Here is a 26,078-nt window from a genome sequence, read left to right as displayed (position 1 = left end):
AAAGCAGAGGCAGAGGGACCCCGCCCACCAAATCGGAGGCCGTGGGGCCCCGCCAACCAAAGCGGAGGCCGAGGGTCCCCGCCCACCAAATCGGAGGCAGAGGGACCCCGCCCACCAAATCGGAGGCCGAGGGGCCCCACCCACCAAAGCGGAGGCCGAGGGTCCCCGCCCACCAAATCGGAGGTCGAGGGTCCCCGCCCACCAAATCGGAGGCCGAGGGTCCCCGCCCACCAAATCGGAGGCCGGTCCCCGCCCACCAAATCGGAGGCCGAGGGTCCCCACCAACCAAATCGGAGGCCGAGGAGCCCCGCCCACCAAAAGTAAGTGCGGCCCCAAAAGTAAGTGCGCCCCCGGGTGCAAAAGTAAGTGCGCCCCGGGGTGCAAAAGTAAGTGCGCCCCGGGGTGCAAAAGTAAGTGCGCCCCCGGGTGCAAAAGTAAGTGCGCCCCCGGGTGCAAAAGTAAGTGCGCCCCCGGGTGCAAAAGTAAGTGCGCCCCCGGGTGCAAAAGTAAGCGCGCCCCCCAGTCCTGTGTGTGAAAAGTGCTGCTGTAAAGCTGGTAGCGCTGTTCAAGCACCATGTATTTCCTTCAGGAAATGCCCATCTAATATATAATTGCCTAGAATACTACTTCCTGCAATTTGTGCCAAGAAAGAACATACCAATATACATAGTTATTGATACATATTATTTATTATTTACATTATTGTTCTTAAGCAAAGAACCGTTGTTGTGGCATTTGCCACAACACGCAAAGTTGTTGTCTGATGTCTTTCATCACTCCCCTCATAAGCATGTTCGTGGATCCTGTGTAACTGTACCTTAAATAACAAGAATTGTCAAGAGCTGGTGAGTGCAGCCATTTTTTGTTCTTTCTTACTATTATTTATTAATTGTATTATTCTTACATTTGAATAAATAAAGTATATATGGATTCTAGACTCCCGATTCTTTAGAATCGGGCTGCCATCTAGTATATATATATATATATATATATATATATATATATATATATATATATATATATATATATATATATATATATATATATACACACCGTATATATATTTATTATATATGTACGTTAGTATAAGACCAGATTTTGATATGGGGAATTATGTTTTAATAAATATCCAAAACGTACATTATTGGGTGCAAGTTTTTAGATATTAAATCCTTTTTTTTTTAGTGCTCAGGTTCGTTCTACAATAACCGGATTAACCTAGGCAAAAATGACTCCAAATCTCAACAGTGCACATCTGAACTAGGCCACACTAATACTCTGGGAATATAGCAATGATCACGCAGTTTGTTTTCTCCAGTTCACTGCAATATTGGAGAAAAATAATGCATCCAGCGTCTCCGGCTTGTGTGGCTCTCAACAAATCTATTAGTAGTGCGGTGGATGGGAAAGCGATGATTGCAGAGCAAATCCCTCAAACTTCTGACCTTATCTAAACGCCCACACAAGATTTTAGTTTACCCGTACAAATAGCTCTAAACATTACCAGAACAAACCCTGTTGTCTACGCTGATTCCCCTCCCTTCTGTTGAAAGTCTCCTTTGTGGATTACAAAACCACACAAAAACACTACACTTAACAGGAGCAAATCCAATTGCTATTGCCTCTCCCGTCTAATTCATTCCCCCGGCTGGATATACAATGAGTATCCCTTTTATCTTGTTCACTTGCAACAGGTCATCATGGCTGATTACTTCATGGGTAAAGTGGATGTGACTCATAATTACATTTCTGACCTCTCAGCATCATCTTGGCTACTTCTAAATCCTCTTCAATCACCTTTGAGCTACAGCTTGAGATGCAGATGGGTCACAGGGCCTCTAATCCGATCCATTGTTCCTTGTCCTATACAAGCTATTATTTATCCCCCTGGGGCCACATGCCCATAATTTCCTACACTGTACAGACAGCTGTTATTTAAGAGGCAACTCAACCCACGGCACATGTCCACTCCTTAGTTTACCTGTGCACCTTCACTTCGATGTTCGCCATGAAATGTACATGTGAACTCTACTATTTAAAGAGGTACCACGGATTAAGCAAATTAATTGTTTGCAAAAGTTTTACAATATTCTATATTGATTTCTCATTAAATAGGAGGGTTTAGATAATACAGTGGATGTAAACATTTGGGCACCACTGGTCTTAATTATTGTTATTGTGAACAGTTAAGCAAGTTGAAGATTAAATAATCTCTAAGGGTACGTGGCCACGATCAGGAACTGCTGCGGGTTTGACCCTGCATATTTATGCAGCATCAAACCTGCAGCGGCCAGATGTTCCAGCATAGTGGATGGGATATGTAGAAATTCCATGTCCATTATGTGTTGACAGACGCCTGCGTATCATCCGTGGAGACTGACTTGCGGCGCGTGTTTCCAGACTGCAGCATGTCTATTTCTCTTTCGGAGACGCTAGTCTCCGCAAGAGAAATTACATGAGTAGAATGTATTAGATGAGGTAAATCCAAATGGTTCACTGAACACATGCAGATTCACCTGCGTTCAACAGACGCAGCGAACATACACTGCGTCCAAAACGCTGCTAATTCTGGATCTTGGGCCTTAAAGGCCTATAGTTAAAGATGACACAGTTCCTTTGTATTTCAGGCAAATATATATATATATATATATATATATATATATATATATTTTTTTTTTTTTTTTTTTTTTTTTTTTTTTTCCAGCGTTTACATTTTAAAAATTATAAAAATGAAAATAGGCTGATGCAAAAGTTTGGGCACCCTGCATGGTACATAGTAGCACCTCCTTTTGAAAGTATCAAAGCTTGTAAATGCTTTTTGGAGCCAGCCAAGAGTCTTTCAATTCCTGATTGAGGGATTTTCATCCATTGTTCATGAAAAATTCTTAAAGTTCTCTGAGATTCCTGGGTGGCCTTGCATGCACTGCTATTATGAGGTACAGCCACAGATTTTCAATGATGTTCAGATCATGGGACTGTGATGGCAATGGTAAAACCTTCAGCTTGCAACTTTTGAGGAAGTCTATTGTGGATTTTGATGTGTTTAGGATAATGTTCCATTTGTAAAAGCCATTCTCTTTGCAACTTCAGCTTTTTTTTTTTTTTTTTTTTTTTTTACAGATGGCGTTACGTTTGCATCAAAAATGTATTGAAATTTAATTGACTCCATTCTTCCCTCTACCAGTGAAATGTTCCCTGTGACGGTGGCTGCAACAAAACATGATTGATCCACTCCCATGCTTAATGGTTGGAGAGATGTTTTTTCCTAAAATGTTGTGCCCTTTTTCCTCAACATATACCGTATTTTTCGGACTATAAGACGCACTTTTTTTCCTCCAAATTTGGGAGGAAAGTGTGGGTGCGTCTTATAGTACGGATATAGCATGTGGGGAGGGGGGCAGCAGTGAGTGGGATCGCACTGTTATCCCACTTCAGGATGTCCCCGTTGCCCGGAATCAGCTGCTGGGGAAAGCACATGGTCCCACTGATTAAGTGCAGTGAATATTTATTAGCTGCTCCCCGCCCACCGATCAGCTGAGCGGTGAGCTGGGAGCAGCAAATGAATGCTGCACTTAAGCAGCGACACACATGGCTTCCTCAGCTGCTGACTCCTGCAGCAGCTAGGGAGATCTGTGTGTCCGGGGGAGGAGGCAGCAGCAGGGGCCAGAGGAGAGAGGAGATCACTGCGTACCTGCCTGCCATGCTTGGACGCCGAGTGTTGTGCACAAACAGGACCTGTGTGATGTCAGGAGTGGGCGGGCTGGAGCATCACATGGCAGCTCAGAGCCCTCCCTCTTCTTGACATCATCACAGGTCCTTCAGGCTCCCCACTAGAATCTGCAGCTTCCTCATAACCTGTGCTGTGGAGAGGCAACAAGAGGGAGGGCTCTGTGTGCAGTCATGGGATGCTTTTACCTCACCACAGTGGCTGGCAGGCTGCCACAATTAAGAGGTTAGTCTTTACAATACACAATAAAGCACTCTGCCACTCCTGTGGTGAACTATAACTCCCAGCATGTCATAGGATCTGCAGGACATGCTGGGAGTTATAGTTCTCCCATGGGATTTTAAAGCAGCACTCCAGTGTTATTTTGCAGTGCTGGAGTGGTGCTTTCAATATAAGCCCTGTGCCCCCATTCTTATACTCACCCTCCAGCATCTTCATATAGTACTGTACAGACACCACACTGGTCCCGCAGCTTCCAACATAATAACGTACTATTATATATAATAACACCACATATAATAGTATGTTATTTATGTTATTAAATATTTTACCACTTTTTTTGCTTCAAATATTTTTTTCCCCTATTTTCCACCTCTAAAACCTGGGTGCGCCTTATAGTCCGGTGCGTCCTATAGTCCGAAAAATACGGTACTTTTAATGATTGTGGCCAAAGAGTTCTATTTTAAACTCATCGGTCCTGTGCTAAAATGCATTAGGCTTGTTTAGATGTTCTTTTGCATATTTCTGATGATGAATTTTATGGTGAAGAAGCAAGAGACATTTTCTTCTGATGACTGTTCCATGAAGGCCATATTTGTACAGGTGTCTCTGAACAGTAGAACAATGTACCAAAACTCCAGAGTCTGCTAAATCTTTCTGAAGGTTTTTTGCAGTCAAGCAGGGGTTCTGATTTGCCTCTCTAGAAATCCTACGAGCAACTCTCACTGAAATTTTGCTTGATCTTCCAGATCTTATCTTGATCTCATCTGTTCTTGTTAACTGCCATTTCTTAATTACATTTCGAACTGAGAAAAGGGCAACTTGAAAACGCTTTGCCATCTTCTCCTGCTTTGTGGGCGTCTTCTATTTTCAGAGTGCTAGATAGATACTTCGAAGAACCCATGGCTGCTATTTTTTGGCACAAGGTTAGAGGAGGCTGGGTTTTCATAAAATTGGGAAATTTGCATCATCTGGCTTTTCGTAACAATGACAGTGAACAAGCCATAACCCTAAGAGGCTTATTAAGGTCTGAAACCTTGGTCAAGGTTATCTGAGCACACAAATTTCAAAGGGTGCCCATACCTTTGCATTGGCCCATTTTCCTTTTTGGAATTTTAAAATGGAAAAGATGAAAATAAATATTTGTTTTGCCTAAAATACAAAAGGAAATGTGTCATCTTTAACTATGGGTTTTTTAGAGATCATTTCATCTTGCTTAACCGTTCACAATAACAGTAATTTTGAGTAGGGGTGCCTAGACATTTAAATGCCACTGTATATCCTGTTCATGTGATGGCCGCACATATGCACAGTTCATAGCCTTGGAAAAAAGTAGGTAAGTTTCAGCAACTTAAAAATTTTAAACTTTATTTCCAAAGCTTAAAAACGGATTCCACGTCACAAACAAATGGCAACGAGTTTCGAACACACTCTGGCGTTTTTTTCTCTGTGCCGGAGTGAGTTCGAAACGCGCTGCCATTAGATTGTGACATGAATCCATTTTTAATCTTTTTAAATAAAGTTTAGAATATTGAAGTAGCTGGAATTTACCCCCTTTTTCCTGGATTATCACACGTTGGGTCATAATGGCATCCCCTAATCCTGCATGTCACAAGTTGGTTTCATTAACCTCTTTTCTTAGGCTACTTTCACACTTGCGTCGGTACGGGTCCATCGCTATGCGTCGGGCCGACGTACCGACGCACGTTGTGAAATTTCTGCACGACGTGGGCAGCGGATGCAGTTTTTCAATGCATCCGCTGCCCATTCTGAAGTCCGGGGAGGAGGGGGCGGAGTTTCGGCCGCGCATGTGCGGTAGAAAATGGAGGACGTGACGGACAAAAAAACGTTACATTGAACTTTTTTGTGACGACGGTCCGCCAAAACACGATGGATCCGTCGCACGACGGACGCAACGTGTGGCCATATGTCGCGATCCGTCGCTAATACAAGTCTATGGGCAAAAAACGCATCCTGCGGGCACATTTGCAGTATCTGCTTTTTGCCCAAAACGACGGATTGCGACGGATTGCAAAAAACGCAAGTGTGAAAGTAGCCTATACTGAACTGCCCATAACGTGGCCAGAACAGATTTTTGAAATTGCCAATCCGTATGAAGCTCAACATCACCAGAGGTTTCTCACAATAACAGCAGCACTGACAGAAGACAGACCCCTGTGCAAGAATAGCATATGGATCTTTTGCAGTCCAATAGTTTATCATAATAGTCAATTCTATCTGATTTGGAAGTGGACGTCCACTTTGTACAGGGGCACAGGTTGCACCAATAATATGTCTGCCCTCAGGCTGAACGTTTGTAGTCATTAGACTAAATAGATCTTCACAGTTTATATTTTCTCAAAGTTTGAAGAAGGCAATATGTGTCAATGCATAATTGTCTAAGGGTCAATATGCAGCATCAATAGTAAAAAGATCTAATGTTACAAATAATAATAATAATAAAAAAAAAAAGGTTATTCTCACCTTCCAACGTCGCGCGATGTCCTCGGCAGTGCAAGCGGCAGGTTCCAGTGCCAAGGATGCCATGCGAGAAGGACCTGCCATGACGTCACGGTCATGTGACCGCAACGTCATCACAGGTCCTGCGCTCATACCAACCCTGGGACCGGAAGCTGCCGCGTGCACTGCACACAGGCGCCAGGACTGCAAGGAAGGTGAGTATATGTTTATTTTTTATTTTAAGTCTTTTTTAACCACGCATATAGTGCCCACATTGCTATATACTATGTGGGCTCTGTTATATACTACATCTCTGTGCTATATACTATGTAGCTGGGCTATATACATCGTGACTGTCCAATATACTACGTAGCTATGCAATATACTACGTGCCTCTACAATATACTACGTGGCTATGTTATATACTACGTGGCTGTGTTACATACTACGTAGCTCTGTTGTATACTACGTAGCTATGTTATATACTACGTCGGTTGTGTTATATACTATGTCACTGTGCAATATAGTACGTAGCCTGTGCTATATACTACCTACATACTCTAGAATACCCGATACGTTAGAATCGGGCCACCATCTATTAAGTAAATATAAAGATTCAAGGAGGCATCAATAGCATTATTCCCATTTTTGGTAAATGATGACCTATCACTAGCATAAGTCATCACTTTATGATCTCTGCTGGTCTTACCTTCCTGAACCTAAGAATTTAGGTGCTGCAGTGCTACATCTTCAATTTTTTTTCCCTGGTGGCCTGGAACCTCTAAGTGAAAAACTCAAAGCAGTACTTTTAGCCTCAGTGGTGCCACACTGCAGTAAGGGACAAACTGAAGGGGGACACGGGCCTGTAGACCTTCATTCTCTGGATTATGGAGCCAGAGCTTGGACCTCCAGTGATAATAACAGAGTCTCTACTAAGTTAGCAAGGCAGACTACCTAAAAAATATCTATTCTGGCTGTTCGTAAACTATAAAATAAACAAGCAGTATGTATGGATATATATAATATATATATATATATATATATATATATCATAACAAGGTAGCTTAAAAAAATGAGAAAACATAGCTCATAATATAAATAACTTATTAATACATGATAGAATATAGTAAATATAAGACAAACCCCGCAAGACAATATAGAATCTACTCTCTAAAAAACACATAGCAAAACCTTGCCCTCAAAGTGGGAAAATAAGCTGGGAAATCCCATAATTACAATGGAAGTCAATCAGTAGTAAAGTAGATACCTGTAGACCTGATTAGGTTAGCTGACAGGGAGCACAACCCATGTTTCGCCTGTTCATCAGGAGATATCTCACTCAGCAAGTCATCGCTATCCAAAACTGGAATTAGCACCTTTTCCAAGAACAGGGCCTGGACATTACCCTCTGTAATGGAGAGTTGGCCAAACGTGCTACTCTTCTATACACGGTCAGAGATAGCTCACCTATCTACAGCAGGTTTATAGACAATGAATGAAGTGGTGGCCATTGCTCCATCCAACAGGGCATGTCTTTGGCATTACTCAGTAGGTGATTGCATATTGCTCTTTACATTTATCCGGTCACAATAAGGTGACTCTTGAAGGCAATGATGATGCATTTATATGTCATGAAAAGGTCAGCACTGGCATACACTTACCATCATAGGTTCCACTCTCCAGCAGCACCCCGCTATCTTCTAAGACTTTAAATTGATCCACAGTGATAAAATTATAATCAACACCAGGGACTTCTCCATCTCTCGGCGACCGAGTTGTACCTTAAGCGAGAAAGCAAAAAACAAACATACAGATCATGTTATGGATCACTAATGACTGGTCTGGACTATTCAACAGCAAGATAGAACAAAAATACAACTTCACACAAAGAATTGTGTCCAGAGGGACGATGAAATTCAGGACCAAGATGAAAACCAAAAAAAGTTCAAGAAACCCTCATTTGAGAGAGCTCTTTTCCGTAAAACTAGGACAATGAATAATGTAGTAAGAGGGAATATAAAAAACAGACAAGTTTTTGCAAAGTCTTGGATGAATGGCAAGGTCTGAAGGGGAATTAATTTTCAATGTTACTAAGCTAGCACTGTACCCATGTCGTTGGGTGCGCAGGGAATTGTACAGCCCTTAGCAGGCATAATGCAGTACAAGCCTAACATTGGATGTTCTAGCTGGATACAAGATGACCCACTTCTGATACCAAAATGTCAGCATTGTATGACTACATCGGATAGGCTCTGTATGCCATGACTTCACATGAAGATACAGTACTAGGCCACAACATAACAGGAAGAATACCACTAGCACAAACTATACAATGTAAAAAAGTCAGATGTAGTACAAGATGAATTTTATCACCTATGTAATGGGCATCAATGCACTTTGAATGCCCTCTTAATCTTAAATAATAAAGAAATAACCAATACAAAACCGTTGGTTCTCCTACCACTCCGGAGCTGTCAATACTGTTCCATCATTCCCATGACTGGTGTTGCCGAAAACTGGCATCATTGGTGACATTTGTGTAAGAGTATGTCAGGGATAAGCATGGTCTTCATCTCTTCCTAATAAAACGGGTACGCGTTCCGTAGCAATGTGAATAATGCTGTAGAATAGTTTTATGTTTTGATAACGGTTTTATTGTGGATGATTCATGTTTATTAGTCAAATGTGTCTTATGACATTGCAATAAGATGGTAACATTAGGACACAGATATGAGGATAAGATAGAGTGATAGGTATACTGAGGATTGGGAAGTGCAGTGGAGGGCACTGTAGGATCAGGAAGTAAGGTAATAGTTAATACAGATAGGAACAGCCCTACTTAGGGAGGGCCAAGGGTAACATAAGGGGAAGTATTTCCGGATTTAAGATAGAGTTGGTGATCATGTTAATTGAGGAAGAGAAGATTTATTGAAGCAGTGATTCAGAGCCAGAGGCCTGAAGGTCACGAGGATGCTAAAAAACTGTAGGGAAAACGCAGAATGAAAATGGCCATGACATCTTTCTGCGATCCATCCCGTCACGTCAGAGGCCAACGGCCTGAAAAAGGTATGGAGGAGCAAGCATTGCTTTTGTCCATAAAGGGGAAAACGGACAGGGATTCACAGACAGGAATTGGGTCAGGATTCTGGGAAACTGTGGTGCCGGGCAGAAGATCCAAGGAGCATGGAATGCCAGCAAAAGGGATGGCGTGAAGAACGGTTACTAGTGATGAGCGAATATACTCGTTACTCGAGATTTCCCGAGCACGCTTGGGGGTCCTCTGAGTATTTTTTAATGCTCGGAGATTTGGTTTTTCTTGCCGCAGCTGAATGATTTACATCTGTTAGCCAGCATAAGTACATGTGGGGGTTGCCTGGTTGCTAGGGAATCCCCCACATATACTTATGCTGGCTAACAGATGTAAATCATTCAGCTGCGGCAAGAAAAACTAAATCTCCGAGCACTAAAAAATACTCGGAGGACACCCCAGCGTGCGCAAGAAATCTCGAGTACCGAGTATATTCGCTCATCACTAACGGTTACCAATCTAACATACAGTGCTGTATCCGTGACTAAGGCTACTTTCACACTAGCGTTAACTGCAATCCGTCACAATGCGTCATTTTGCAGAAAAAACGCATCCTGCAAAAGTGCTTGCAGGATGCGTTTTTTTCTCCATTGACTAACATTAGCGACGCATTGCGACGGATTGCCACACGTCGCAACCGTCACGCGACGGTTGCGCCGTGGCGTCGGCTGCAAAAAACGTTACATGTAACGTTTTTTGCGGCCGACGGTCCGCCCCCATCTCCCCGCACCTCACAATGGGGCAGCGGATGCGCTGGAAAAATGCATCCGCTGCCCCCGTTGTGCGGCGGAGACAACGCTAGCGTCGGTAACCTCGGCCCGATGCACTGCAACGGGCCAAGCCCGACGCTAGTGTGAAAGAAGCCTAAGACTGAACTGCTGAGTAAAACTAAATTGTTGAAAATGGATCAAGAGTCTGTGTTTGACTGTATGGTTACAGAACCGGGATCGCGGAAAAAATGGGAGTCTTCAGGACCAAAAGTGACTGTTATCCACTTTACACAAACCACACAACAGATAGGACATTATTTCCTTGTATGGCAGGGGGTGGGAGAACAGCAGCCCTTCACCCCCAACTACCTCTCAGTTCACCTTACATTTGCACATATGGCACTTGACCACTGAAGCCAGAGATTTGCTGCAACAGTCACAATAACAGTGGACAGGATGTAATCACTTCCTGTACCGACAAGGAGCACCAGAGGCACGAAGCTAGGAAATATAAGTGACAAGTAATGTTTTCTTCTTATTTATATTTTATAAGTAATGAGAATCTGTTAAGGTATACCGTATTTCCACGGTCAGTAAATGCTGTGGGGTGGATGCTGTGTACAGCCCCAGTGTCCAAATGTTACAGGATAGTGGAGGGGATTTGAAGAAATCCCATCTCCACTATGCGTGCAGGGACGCCTCCGACTTCCCTGCGTAACTGGACATGCGGCGTGTCTTTCCAGACTGCAGCATGTCAAGTTATCTTGCGGAGACGCTCAGTCTCCGTCAGATAAAGTCACCCATACAATGTATAGGATGCAGCAATTCTGCATTGTTCAATAAACACATGCAGAATCACCACGCGTACAAAAGCCGGAAGCGCTTTGGATGGAGCGGACATGTGCTGCGTCCAAAGCGCTGCCAATACTGATCGTGGAAAAATACCCTTAGCCGTTTATTGCTAATTAATCTGAGAGCAGTGTGATGTAGGGGCAAAGAACCTGATTCCAGGGATGTATCACTTATTAGGCTGTGTGCTGTAGTTTCAAGACAATCAGTGTGTTATCAGCAGTAGATTATCACTGCAGAACTAGGGTGTCCCTTGCAAGTCAGTCAGGCTAATCTATTTAATACCACTAACTGGCAGCAATGCACAGGAAGCTATAAATCAGTGGTGGCTATACACAACTCATGATTCTGACCCCTGCAACATCAACAGTAGAGAAAACAGAGATTCAATAAAAAATGAACCAAGCAGTCCAGTAAGTTGCTGGAATCAAGGTCTCTGCCCCTACACCATGCTGCTCTCAGATTCCATAGCAAAAACCTCCAGATAGATTCCATTTAACTTACCCTTTGCCCAATTTTAAAAAATGAACAGAGCCAAAATATTTTGCTGTAGTTTACATACAATTTTAAAAGTGTTGTAATAAATGGCCGTCCACCACTTCTCACACAGAATTCAGGAAAGGTTTGTGTGTACAGCACTTAACTTGTTAGTATAGGAAGAGCAGCTCTGGAGCTCAAACTGCTGCTCTAACGGTGCCTGACAATGGTTGCAACGTTTTATCCAAAGAGCCTCGTCTGTGTGCTCCTCCACCCCTGCCTCTATACAGATACATATGCACATAAAGCCTCATTCACATGTCAGTTTTTCATCATTTATGAGTATAATCCATGTTTTTCACAGCGAGGCTATACCACGTACCCATTGCAGGCAATGTGGCTGTTCACATATCCAGGTATTTTTGTGGATTAAGTGGTCGATCGGCGACATGTCCGATTTCAAACAGAGTTAAATGGAAGTCTATGGGCTTTTTTTATGTACGAGAAAAATCACTGATGTCTAAATGAGCGGTAAAGTTCTAACGTCTCCACGGAAAAGTATATTGGAAGTAGGCACTCACACGTTTAAAGGCTTTTTACTGAGGTGTGCTACCTACATTTAAAATGTTCCATCACTGCCATGCTACGGTAATTGAGGGCACCATTGACATAACTACCAATGTTTGCGTTGGTAACTTATGGGTGCTTTACCCCCTCACCCAGCTCTGCTCTTCTATGGGTCTTTTTGGGTAAATCCCACTCCTTTTTGGTGGCCAAGAATGCCACAAATTTGCAGGATCTGTTTCTGAAAAAAAAATTATAAAATATGGAAAAACTGGAACAGTGCCAGCAAATTCAGGACACTGGGCATCTATAAATTGGTATAATGAAATACTAGGGAAAAATGCCGCACTGCATATAAAATATGTATTACCATGCTAATTTTACAGTGGATTTTTCCCTGAAAAAATCTGAGTTAAATCCCTGGCACAAAAAATTAAAAATCATATGATTCTCTCATATCTGCATGTGAGGGAGGTTCTCCAGTCTCCACTTGCTTTCAATGTCCAGGAAATGTGTAACGAATACATCACATGTGAACATGGCCTTAGCAGGAGATATGATCAGAGAAAGTATCCATTGTTTAAATAAGGTTTTTGCGTTACATGTATTTTTTTTTCAATTGTCAATTTTTTTTTCATGTCACAAAATTAGCCATTTTCACACTGGCTACAAGGGCTACTTCACACTCATATTTCCTGTCTTTTCAGGAACAGTTTAGAGCACATATGTCAAACTCTGGCCGACAGGGCTTATATATTTGGCCCACAATGCCAGCACTGCCCTTCCATCCCCACCCAGCATCACACTTTCAACTGTATCTGCATCCTGGATGTGGGGCCACATATGGAGGACTATGTGGGGGGATTATATTATAAGCTGGATTATGTGGGGCCATTATACTATATGGGGCCCATTATTCTACATGGAGGACTATGTGAGAGCATTATGCTGTATGGAGGACTATGTGGGGAAATTATGCTGTATGGAGGACTCTTTGGGGCCAATTATTCTGTGTGGAGGACTATGCGGGTTCCATTATACTGTATGAAGGTCCATGTTGCTTCCATTATATTGTATATAGGTCTATGTGGGGCCCAATCTACTGATCTAATGATCACATTTGGGGCATCATACTGTGTTAGGGTCAAACATTTTTGCTGAGGGGATATAGTAGGATCATGATACAATATGTGTGGAGGGTACTGTGGAGGAATTCACTGTGAGGGTATCATACAGTACTGTGGTTAGGAGGGACTATTGTTGGCATCATACTTTATTATCTGTATTAATTATTTCAAGGATTTTTATCCTTTACATATTTAAATTAGGCCATTTGCATTTCACTACTCTTACATATCATAATATTCCAGTACATCCCATTTTATTCTAAGACCTATTAATTACAATTACTTTACTCATGGGATAACCCCTTTAACTTTGTATGCATATGAAAAGGTTAATCGTTATATGTGATAAGGAAACTTCCTCAATTGTAACTTTTTTTTAATAATTGTCAATGTTCGCTCACGATTTTGTTCACGTTTTTAATTGTTGCCCTCTGTGTATTTGAGTTTGACATCCCTGATTTAGAGCAAAGCTCCTCAGCAGAGGTAGGATTATAATTACCTATATACACAGCTGAAAACACAGGACCCATTAAACGCAATAGGAAATGCCACAGCTGACCTTGACCCTCCTTTTCATATAATGACCTTTGAACATGCTGACAAGATGCTTCAATACAAAACATAAGGTCAGAGTCTTTACAGTCTTTATAGAGTGGCTATGTACATGTGTTGTTTCCTAAAACCAGCAGAAATTTAGTCTTCAAAAAAAGCCCAGGTGATCAATGTTAAAATTGAAAGTTTTATAATTTTTAAAACAGATTGTGATGGGGGATATAAAAATAAAGCAAAAAAACCCTGATTTAAATAATATTTAATTTTCTTACGATAATTTCCCTTAAGCAGAAGAGTACCTCAATGTGGCAGTCTCATTAACAATAGAGTAGCAGGAGTTTAAGAGGAACAAAAAAAACCTGACATCTCAGTAAAACAGAATTACAATAAAAGGAACACATAACATTGTGTTACAACCTTATACACTGCTAGAAAAGTGACTGACTACAATTAATAGAACTGCTCAAAGCATTATCTTGGGCGCAGGTATAAAAGGATAATGATTCTACAGATGATACGAAAAACTGGTTTAACCTCCTTTGCCACATGTAAATAAAAAAAATAAAGATATTGTAAAAAAAAATGTTTTGGTTTTTTTTGCTACTGAAACAATTGCATAAAAGAGCTGAACAGACGGTGAGGCTGGATACTCCGTCTACACCTGTTTAAATAGAATGTGTCCCCCATACATAATTCCAAACCATTCAGACTATAAACGCCCTTTCATTGATCGTATTCGTCTCATTGGCCTCTTATCACAATTGGTTTTGGCCATAATTATCGGTCACAAATCTCCGTGACTGACCCTTCAACACGATACAAACTGTGTTTTAGCGTAAAAAGCTTCCCTAATTGGCCTCCCCTGGATTTATTTTCCAAAAGAATAGCCACGCTTGTTAAAAAGCAGGCATAAAAGGATTTTGTGTGTGTCTAAATGGGCTTCTAATAAGCCGAGACAGACAGCAGATGTCTTGACCAGAGACTTGTTTTTAACAGAATAATGCATCCCATCCCCCTTGTCGAGTGGTCTCCAAGTTTGTATCGGTTTTTGGGAAGTTTAATGACTTGGCTACAGGGCAGAAAGAGTTGTTTTTTTTTTTTAGATTTACTCTTTATAGAAAAATAGAGGCCAAAACAATAAAGTTCAAAAAGTCCAAAATGAGGTCTTCAAAATCTGAAGAACCTTCAAAAACTCTCGTCCTACCAGTACAAATGTATGGGCTGCTTGTCCTTCAATCCACATGTTCTTTTCATTGTACTTTCATGTAGGATTAATAACAGATACAAATAAAACTCTGCTGGTGCCAGGGTATTTAGAAATAAAGCCAAGTCAGGCAAAACCTAGATAGTCCATGGATCTAGTGATTTGCTGCTACCACCTACATCTTCAGGTTAGGCTACTTTCACACTAGCGTCGTACGACGCATGACGAATTGCGTCGTTGCAACGTACCGACGCTAGCAGTGAAAGCGCCGCACAACGGGGGCAGCGGATGCTGTTTTTCAACGCATCCTCTGCCCCATTGTGAGGTGCGGGGAGGAGGGGGCGGAGTTCCGGCCGCGCATGCGCGGTCGGAAATGCTGGACACGACGCATCAAAAAACTTTACATGACACGTTTTTTGGTGGCGACGGTCCGACGCAGCACGACGCAACCGTCGCACAACGGTTGCGACGTGTGGCAATGCATCGCACTGCGTCGCTAATGCAAGTCTATGGAGAAAAAACGCATCCTGCAAGCACTTCTGCAGGATGCGTTTTTTCTACAAAACGACGCATAGCGACGTGCAGTGCACGACGCTAGTGTGAAAGTAGCCTTACTTGCCCAGGGTATATATGACTTTAGCCATCAGTGGAAACTAATCCTTCAATTTCTCTGTTCCTCAGGAATCAATGCAAAAACTGCAAAAAAAACCCCAACTCTTGCTCATCTTTGATCCACATCTGGAAATGATAACCAATAATCGCAGGGTCTGGGAAAGGAATTGCTACTTCTAGAGTATACAACCGGTTGCCTGCATGATGCCAAGCTCTCCTAGGAGTCACTGCTGACAGCGATATCACTCCATAATGATCGCTTCACTGGAAATGTCCATCTGGTCCACTGATCCTGAACTAGTCTAACTGGCTCGTAAAATCTATAGTTCTTCATTTACACTGGAAGAGACCAATCCAATTTTATTAAAGCAAACACATGCCTTAAAGGGGCTGTCTCAAGATCATATTTCCCTCTTATTAAAAATCTTCCCCATTCTCAAGAACTGAAGAATTTGTCATTTTCTAGTTTACAGCTCATTGCCAAGGTTCCGGACATCCTGCAGTCTCAGAGTGGCCGGGATACCTAGGTGAGAAGCAAAGCCACCTGGAGGCTCTATTGCCTTCAGTCCGCTTGTATAGGGTGGCAGCAGGCCAGGTGGCAGGATTTGAGCAGCCTTAGTCTCCTTGCCTCTCATAGCAGATGGGAAAGCTCCCAGTTTGGACCAGTGGTGTGACCTTTCCCCTGGTCCAAACAGTCAATCTTTACCAAGGTACCACGTGTGGCAAGGACCACATCTGGAGGCAAAGGAGAGCTGCGCTCCTGAAGAAACAACATAAGAAAACCCCGTTAAAAGGAATCTTTCACCATGTTTTGCCCTTCTCATCTGAGAGAAGCATAATGTAGAGAAAGACTCTGATTCCATCGATGTATCACTACACCCAGTAAACTATGAGAATCTTTAGAAGTAGCAAAGCTCAAACTCTAACCCCACCCACACCACTGATTAGCGGCTTTCTGTGCATATTGTCAGTGAGCTGCTAATCAGTGGTGGAGGGGTGGTTGGACAAGGATTCACGTGGACACCAGTTTGGGTTGTGATAATCTCCTGCTCATAAAACACTAATTGTATTGAAAAACAGCATACAGCCTAGTAAGTGACATATCCCTGAAATCAGCGTCTCAGACTATACCTCGTGCTGCACTCTGATTGCATAGCAAAACCTGCTGGCAGATTCCCTTTAACAATACACAAGAACGTAATGTAACATTGTTCCGTCACAGTAGCTCATTGAAGTTTACTGATGGATACTGAGCATGAGAAAACTACTAAGGTGCATAAATCAACACCACAACTAGGACACATTAATAAAAAAAATCATAAATGAGACAGTAACATCCCAATATGGTCTACACACAAATATCCCAACGTCAAAAACAACACCCAAAAGTCAGGAACAAAAATGTGAGCCTGCCGGTACGTGTTAGAATTGCTGTCATTTAGGAGAATGATTCCTGCAGGACACATAAATTCTGCTACTTTACTGCAGTCATGAAAAGAACGGCCATTTTTCACACTGGCTAAAAGTGAATATATTAACAGTGCAAGATTTATGCTGCCAGCGTGAGAAGATGAAATCAGAAGGGATGGGGAGAAATGTTATAATTGATGAAACTTGCCTTGGGGATCAATAGAGAGAGGCAGTGAATCTAACCCATAAAAGAATCACTTGGGCTGTAAAATATACTGAGCTGTTAGTAAACGGTTTAGGCAAACGCATCCTGCAAGGACAAAAATACATCCACATATCTCAGATCAGAAAACAAGAAGGCTTCATGTGAATGTAATTAAGGGGATATTTAAAAGAAAATCACACGTTGTCCTCTATTCATAGGATGGAGGCTAAAGGGGCCCAATAGATAAATCAGCAGTCACTCCGTGTGACTACAGACTTCTGAATCCCCCCGAGTGCACTCACTGTGCGCTGCAGGGATTCGCCTGTTTCTGACCCGGGACGGAAAGTATGGAGCAAGGCCACGCCCTCTAGTCAGGCACACCCACTGTACAGCTGCATCACTAGATGGGGCGTGGCCTCGCTCCATGCATGTGTATGGAGAGAGGCCGAACCCTCTAGTCAGGCACACCCACTGTACAGCTGCATCACTAGATGGGGCGTGGCCTCGCTCCATGCATGTGTATGGAGAGAGGCCGAACCCTCTAGTCAGACACACCCACTGTAAGGCTGCATCACTAGATGGGCGTGGCCTCGCTCCAAACATGTGTATGGAGAGAGGCCAAACCCTCTAGTCGGACACGCCCACTGTAAGGCTGCATCACTAGATGGGCTATGGCCGGGAGTATGTATAACTCATACATACCCTTCAGTCTCCGCTCAGAAATCGGCGAATCCATGCAGCACACAGTGCGTGCGCTGGGGAGATTCATAAGTCTGCAGTCTCACAAAGTGACTGTAGACTTAACATTTTGGACCGGACAACCCCTTTAAATTTTTGATCACTGACTCAGATCCCCAGCAATCCCAATATCATGAACCCCGTGAAAAGGGGACTTTGTAAGCCTGACTTGAAAGAAGCAAACATACACATGCGCAACCTCGGCTCCTTTCATTTTATACAGGACTGCCAGAGAAAGCAGAGCACAATGTTTGGCCATTTCCGACAATCCCATAGACGATAAACAGAGACGAGGTCGAGCATGCACACCTCTGCTCCATGCTACAGAGCCTCATCTTTGGGGAGCCCAACCCCAATGTCAGGATCACTGGGACCCACAACAATCAGCAACGTCCCCACTTATTCTGTGGATGGTAGAGTTGGTGGAAATGTAGTCGCATGTCCCATTCCATTGGCCATGGCAGTAGTCTGTGGCCGCTGGAGGGGAGAACCGCCTCTTCCTGGCGATGTCTGCGGCCCTTCTTTTTATTAGACATCCTGCCATCACACCACATGCGTCATGGCACAACAACGGCGTTGCACCACTGCTTCCATTGGTCGTCGTTGCAGCTGTCCGCGGTTTGCACCAATTCTATTGGATTGGGAATAACTTGTGATTTGGAGAATAGCTCTTTAAGCACAACATGGGGCAGATTTATTAAGCAGATTGTGCCAGAATTGTGTGCAACAAGCTAATGTGGTGATTTTTTTTAAATTTCTCCCAGGAGTTTCGAAAAACGTTAAGAAGGGTGTGAATTTAAAAAAAAAACAAAAAAAAAAACCTCTGCCAAATGTACCGTATTAAAAATGCACATGATATAAAAATCATGGATGGCTTCTTCCAGAAACAGAGCCATAATGTTCCATGGATTGTGACGGATATTACAGCTCAGCAACATTAAAGTAAACTGGACTGAGCTGTAATACCTCACACAACCTGTGGACAGAGGTAGCACTGTTTTAGAAAGAAAGTAAGAGGTATTTAAAAAAAAAAAAATCCTTTTAAAATATTATCAAGCACAAATAATTGGCATGTATGGTATGTACACAAGACAAATGTACAGGTGGAAAAGAGGTCTAATATCTTAGAACTAATGGCCAATCTACTCCTCCAGGTTTATGTCAGACGGCATAGTATTGTTCTTATATTTAGTACTGCACACTGATGGTCATGTGGTTTACGCCGTTCTCAGATTACAGAGGTAGCCGAACACGGGCTCCAATATGTGTGACACGTGGCCACTACAGCTGTCATGTATGGCTATAAGCCGTCATATAGTCAGCAATTTACACAAAGCGTGGCAGGAGCCTATAGTACTACCAGCACCGGAAAAGTGAAGCATGCAGTCGTATTTTTTATTTTCAATTTTACACCATAATCACAGTTTAGAAAAATCAGAAAAACAAAAATCCAGAAATTTCAGAATACCAACAAGATATTACCTGACCATTACCTGTCAGCAGGATTTCAGTTCCCAATCTATTTACATGTGCACGTAGCTCTTTCAAAGACAAGCCAAGCATGACCTTCACATAACCAGTCTGTTCCTCCATTACTGAGAAATCAGCGCTAGCACTGATATGCAAATGAGGCTGCACATCTGAAGCCTCCGTCACTCCAGCTCTATCTCCCTCCTTGCCGGCTCCATTGCCTTTAGTCATACAGAATAGAAGCTGTAAGTCAAGCAGGAGGAGGCAGCATTCGGCGGGGAATAGAGCTGGAGTGACAGAGGCTTATGATCTACAGCCTTGTTTGCAGATCATTGCAAACGTAATGGAGGAACAGACTGGCCACGTAAAAGGTATTACTGGGCACATCTTTCAATGAGCTACATAAAAAAAAAAAAATTGGGGAGTGGGTGAAATAATTTTAATATAATATTTATATTACAGCTTTAACCTGCTTAGATAAAATTATCAAATGGGATTGATGGCAGGTGAACCTTTCTATGACCTGCCACACCACAGATCACTGGCTGCAGGACATCCAGGATTTGCCAATAACCCTTTGTAGGTTTTCTACACCTTGCAGCTGCCTTGCAATCTCTGTACTACAAACTTGTTTCTTTGTTTGGTTCCCCTAAATGAATGGGGCGTAATTTCGGTCTTTTTGACCTTGCGGGAAACGGCATCAGGTCATTGCGCACTTGCAGCAGCCGCTGACCTTTACGAGCTTCTCTGTGCCATCCACATAAAGGGACGCAAAGCCATTACACTAATGGAAATGAGTCACTCAAAAACATCCCGAAATGTGTCACTGACTCACTGTTTGAAGAATCTGATCATGTACTAACTTTATGTGAGAAAATCAGCTTAAGCACTGTTGAAAGGGAACATTAGAGGTAATCAGGAAATGTCATTCACACTTGTACTGATTTCTAGATTATGTTATGAAGTATGGTCTTGATACCAGTTCTTTTCCCCCAGGATATAATTTAAAGGTACAAGGCAAAAAATTGTCAAGGAAATTAAATAGTGAAGAAATTGTGCTTAAATGATGAGTGGGAAGGTGAGCTATTCAAATAACTGTAGGGTTAAAGAAATACCATAATTAAAAAAAATGCTTGTTTCTATCTGAATTATTAATTAATCAGTAATGCAAATCTATGTTTTTCATGTAGGGTAGGAGCTATAATGAGCACTGCACACAGGACTGATTGCAATGTACATGCTGCCCACTAATGAGGTTCTTTTATTTCCAAAGAATGAAAAAAAATCACAGTTACAAGGTAATGATAAAACAGAAGCTGCCCCTGAAAAATGAAGAAATGTAAATTCTTGTTTAATCTTTCCATGAAAGTAGTGGTCGTCTCAGGTCATTGAAGCCTCTACAGGGAATCGAACACTGTACCACCCACGAACTAGAATCTAAAAAGCTCAAACATAGAAGTTTAAATAGATCTATGGTTCTTATTAAGACAATCCAGTCGAGGTAATGGGTCTTCGAGGCAATGCTCTATGGGGGGAAAAAAGAAAGTTGTCTTAAAAGTGCCACATATTAGCAACTATGCCAAAAATTAAGGAAAATAAGAATAATACTGCCAAGGAAATAAAAAAGGAGTGAAAACTAATTATGTTTGGGTGATCTTAAGGGGTTTTCTCTTGACAACAATCCATGTAATTGTGTCATTATAAAGCATAGACATAATAAAGAGGAGTTTTGCTGCTCAGAACAATACAGTGAGTGAAATAAGTATTGAATATGTCACCAATTTTCTGAGTAAATATATTTATAAAGATGCTATTGACATGAAAGTATCATCGGGTGTTAGTAACAGCCCACCCATTAAGTTATGTGTAATAATGAAAAATGGCACAGGAAAAAAGTATTGAACACATGTAGAGGTGCAACAAGTCATGGAAAGTTATGACACCAGCTGAAATCTATAGAAAGCAATTCTACCACTTACTGAAATAATATCAGCTGGTTCAACTGATGGCCTATAAAAAGGTGTTTCATTACCAAGGTGCTACATATGGCTACGTTCACATTTGCGTTGTTGAGCGCAGCGTCGGCGACGCAACCAACAACGCATGTACACAACGCAGCGTTTTGCGACGCATGCGTTGTCATAAGATAGTAAAGATCAGGAATTTCGGAGCAAGGGAAACCGCTACAAGTAGCGTCCTCTGCGCCCTGTCTTGTGCGTCAATATGACGCATGCGTCGTAAAACGCATTACAACGCATACCGGCGCATGTCCATGCACCCCCCCATGTTAAAGATAGGGGCGCATGACGCATCGCATGCGTCGGTATCTGTCGACGACACTGCGCCCAACAACGCAAATGTGAATGTAGCCTAAGAAACATCTCATGATGGGTAAAACCAATGTGCTGTCTCAAGACCTTCACAACCTTATTGTTGCAAAACATACCATTGTCATTGATTACAGAATAATTTCTAAACTACTGAAGGTTACATTGAGCACTGTTGGGGTCATAATCTGGAAGTGGATAGAACATAATTTCACCATAAGCCAGCCAAGACCAGGTGCTCCCCGAAAGATTTCAGACAAAGGCGTGAAAAGAATTATCAGAAGAGTTGCCCAGGAGCCAAGGACCACTTATGGAGAGCTACAGAAAGACCTGGAATCTGCAGGTTCAATTGTTTCAAAGAAAACAGTCAGTAATGCACTCAACATTCATGGCCTGTATGGAGACTCAGCATGCAAGACTCCATTGCTTAACAATAAGCATGTTCAAGTGCATTTAAAGTGTGCTCAACAACATTTAGACAAGCCTGTGAAATACTGGGAAATATAGTCTGGTCAGATGAGACCAAACGGAACTCTTAAGATGCCATAATACACACCTAGGTTGGAGGCCAAACCACTGCATATCACCCCTAACACCATGGTGTGTGGCTGTTTTTCAGCATACTGCTCTGGCAAACTTCACATGATTAAAGGAAGGATAAACGGACAAATGTACTGAGACATTCTTGAGAAAAATCTGCTGCCATCTACCAGGATGATGAAGATAAAACGAGGGTGGACTTTTCAGCAAGACAATGATCCAAAACACATAGCCAGGGAAAGTCTCAATTGGTTTCAGAGAAAGAAAATAAAGCTGCTACAATGGGTCCAGCCAATCACCTGACATGAATCCAACAGAAAATTTATGGAAGGTACTAAAGCTCAGAGTTCATAGAAGGAGCCCACAGGACCATCAAGATGTGAAGAGTGTTTGTGTAGAAGAATGGGACAAAATCACACCTGAGCAATGCATGCGACTAGTTTCTCCATGCAGGAGGCATCTTAAGCGGTCACCAACACAGGCTTTTGTAGGAAGTATTAATTAAATTTCAGCAAACGTGTTCAATACTTTTCCCTGTTGTCACTTGTCATTATTATACATGACTTCATTTATGAACAACTATGGTTTGATTTCTTTGTCTGTGTGGATTGAATGGGTTATAACAGACATCTGGTGAGAATTACATGTCAATAGCCCCTTTAAAAATATTTTACTTAGAAAATTGGTTGACATGTTCAATAACTTATTCACTCATTGCATTATGGGCATGGGTTGTGTTCGAGTTCTTTCACATGACCGTATTTTTAGTCCAAGTGCTGTCAGTAAAAAAAATGGACCACACTCGGACCACTGTTATTCAATGAGGTAGTGCAGAGGAGAGGTTTTTTTTTTTGTTTTTTTTTAACTGTGCAAATCTGCATGTGGGAAAAAAAACAAAAAAAAAAATTCCTCCGTGCATCGGAAGAGACTCAGCTATTCCAGTCTATGGGTGTGTAAAATAAAAAATTGGATGTTATATGGAGTCTCAGTCTAGCATTTGATTTTTAGGGATACATTGCAATTCTGTAGCATAGGAAACAGTGAATGGTCTTGTAAATGATTAATAGCTGCTGCAGAAATGTACAGGTGAGTGCAGCCATTGATTTGCTAATAAGGGCTGGGGACTGATACATATGGTATTTAAGCTGGGTGTACACAGGAATATAGCAGTACAGTAATGGAGGGGTCCAGGAGGCTTGGTTTCCAGATCGCAAATATTGGAGAATGTAAGAAACCAACCGACAGAAGGAAATAGACTGACTGAAAAGGCAAGGCAGTCAGGGTGTTGTGATGGCGGACCCAATGCTACATATTGGCTTTTGGCACTAGCACGGATATAGCTGACTGTGTTCCTACATGATTACTCTTCATTTCTCTAAGTTCTTCATCTGAGGGATGCTCAATATACTGAGCACAAGAGTAAAGCTTTCCTTTGAATGGCACATGGGAAAGGGTGCAGACTGTTTAGACAGCTATGAAATAGAATCATCAGCAGTTATCACCATAAACAGCTTGGTGAAGATACAGGACGTAAAAAATATAATGGCTTCCAAATGTGCAATAAATCCTCTTGAAATAAGTACCCACATATCTCAAGGAAGAGGAACGTCTGCAGAAAGACTGGAGAAGAACCCATTAATATTTGATCCAAAATATATCTGAACTTCTTAAGACATAAGGATGGTTGGGCACACAAGTGCAGTCACCAACAAGACGGGTACAAAAAGGGTTAGCAGGACTGTAGTGTCACAAGATTGTCAAATACAACACCGAAGAAGCAGGAGGAAAAGTCTAAAGAGAAGCAGGGATGTGGAGAAACTGATATTTTAGGTAGAACATCTAATAAAAACCACTCGTGATTGCAATCATATGGTAACCACATCATCACCATATTCCTACTCTTAAGGCCACCATGCACATTAACCCCTAAACCCCTAGGTCATTTTCCATTTCATTTTTTTTCCTCCCCTTCTTCCAAATACCATAACTTTTTTTATTTTTTTGTCAACATAGCCATATGAGGGCTTTTTTTTGAGGGATAAGTTGTACTTTAGAATGACACCATTGATTTTACCATATTCAGTAGTGTACTAGAAAACTGGGGAAAAGAATCCAAATGCGGTGAAATTCCACAATAGGCTTTTTTAATTTTTAATTTACCATGTTCACTATATAGTAAAACTGCCAATATGATTCTCAAGGTCTGCACAAGTACACAGATACCAAACATGTATGGCTTATTTTTATTTATGTGGTGAATAAAAGTTCAGAAATTTGTAAAAAATAAAAAAAATAAATATTATATATATATATAATAATATATATATATATATATATATATATATATATATATATATATATATATATATATATATATATATATATATATAAAAATTGCATGTGTCGCCATTTCCGAGACCCGTCACTTTTTTACTTTTCGGGATACGGGGCTGTGTGAGGCCTAATTTTGTGCGCCCAGAGCCCACATTTTAGCTGATACTATTTTGGGGCACATACAATCTTTTGATCACCTCTCATTGCATTTTATTGCAATGAGGCGGTGACAAAAAAACACCATAATTCTGGCGTTTCCAGTTTTTCTCGTTATGCTGCTTACTGAATCTGATTGATTTATTGTTTATTTTGATATTTCTCAATGCAGCGATAACCAAACGTGTATTTATTTATTTTTTATTGTTTGATTTTCAATCAGGCAAAAGTTTTTTTTCCTTCAGATTTTTTAAAAGCTTTCCAATTTTTTACTTTATTTAATAGACTCCTTACGAGAATGGAAGCTGCGATCGGCCAATCGTCTATGAACGCCGGTGATCACAGGAGTATTGTAATTACAGGCATGGGGGGTCATCAGCAGACCCCCGGCTGTCATGGCAGCCCATCAGCGCCCAGTGATCACATGACAGGCGTGCAGATTGCCGGGATGAATGACGCGCCTCCGGTCAGCGTGGGTTAAATCTCGCTGCCTGTGATTGACAGTGGGATTTAACTGGTAATAGCAGCGGGCTGAGCACCGCTCAACCCAATGACTGTTAAAGGCATGTGATGACTGATAACTATGGTGGAATATTTCTTATGCTTTGCTGTTGAACTAAAAGTTGGGTCACTTTAGTAGAATTCTAGACATAATTCATTTTTGGACACTGCGTAATCATTTACATTATTGGTACTCACAGGGTATCGTCCTTAGGTAAAGGTTATCTCTTATCACTTGCTGTAGCTTATGGTCTATGGATCCTTTCTGGAACTGTAGGCTCAGATAGTGACGAAGATCTTTATTAATAACTTTACCTGTAAAAAGAAAAGAAACCTTGTTAACATTTATACATCCACTTAACTTGTTTCCACCAAGAGCAATTTGTTTGACAGTGCCCTGGTCTGGTGCACAGTCCGTCATCCATGGCAGCCTGTCTTCTCTTCTGAGCTTGGCATTCTCAGCTTGGCATCCTGGGTGGCTCTGGGGCTTACTACCATCTCTGGCACCTCACAAGTCCTGGTGACCAGGCCACAGAAGAAGTCAAGACCTAGAAAGTGCAAGAGGTGTCCAAGATGTGGGTACATCAGCAGTGAAGACCGGCTACTACGGAGGACCAGACACCGAACCAGGACAGTGTGAATCAAATTGCCCAACTCTGATTAACAGCGTAAAACATCTATAGACACTTGAATGAATATTTCCTTAAAGAAGTTGTCTAGGATTAGAAAAGAGATTCATCTGTCTTCCCCAAAGCACGCCTTTAGGCCTTGTCTGATAATGCATTCATTCATGTTCATTCTCATGTAA

General features: G+C 41.8%; 1 protein-coding gene across 3 annotated transcripts in view; it reads right to left on the bottom strand.

Moving 5' to 3' along the window:
• Positions 1-26,078, bottom strand: part of MAGI3 (membrane associated guanylate kinase, WW and PDZ domain containing 3) — a 341,658-nt gene that overhangs the window by 149,974 nt on the left and 165,606 nt on the right. For all 3 annotated transcript variants that reach the window (XM_077294928.1, XM_077294929.1, XM_077294930.1), the window contains exons 2-3: positions 25,469-25,585; positions 8,068-8,187 (exon numbers count right to left, since the gene is read on the bottom strand). In XM_077294928.1, coding sequence (XP_077151043.1) covers positions 8,068-8,187; positions 25,469-25,585 — 237 coding nt within the window. The remainder of the gene's footprint in view (positions 1-8,067; positions 8,188-25,468; positions 25,586-26,078) is intronic.

This window comes from Ranitomeya variabilis, chromosome 3 (assembly GCF_051348905.1).
Source record: "Ranitomeya variabilis isolate aRanVar5 chromosome 3, aRanVar5.hap1, whole genome shotgun sequence".
Taxonomy (NCBI): Eukaryota; Metazoa; Chordata; class Amphibia; order Anura; family Dendrobatidae; genus Ranitomeya; species Ranitomeya variabilis.
The sequence above is the reverse complement of the archived record's forward strand: the minus strand, read 5'-3'. Positions and strand labels throughout refer to the sequence as shown.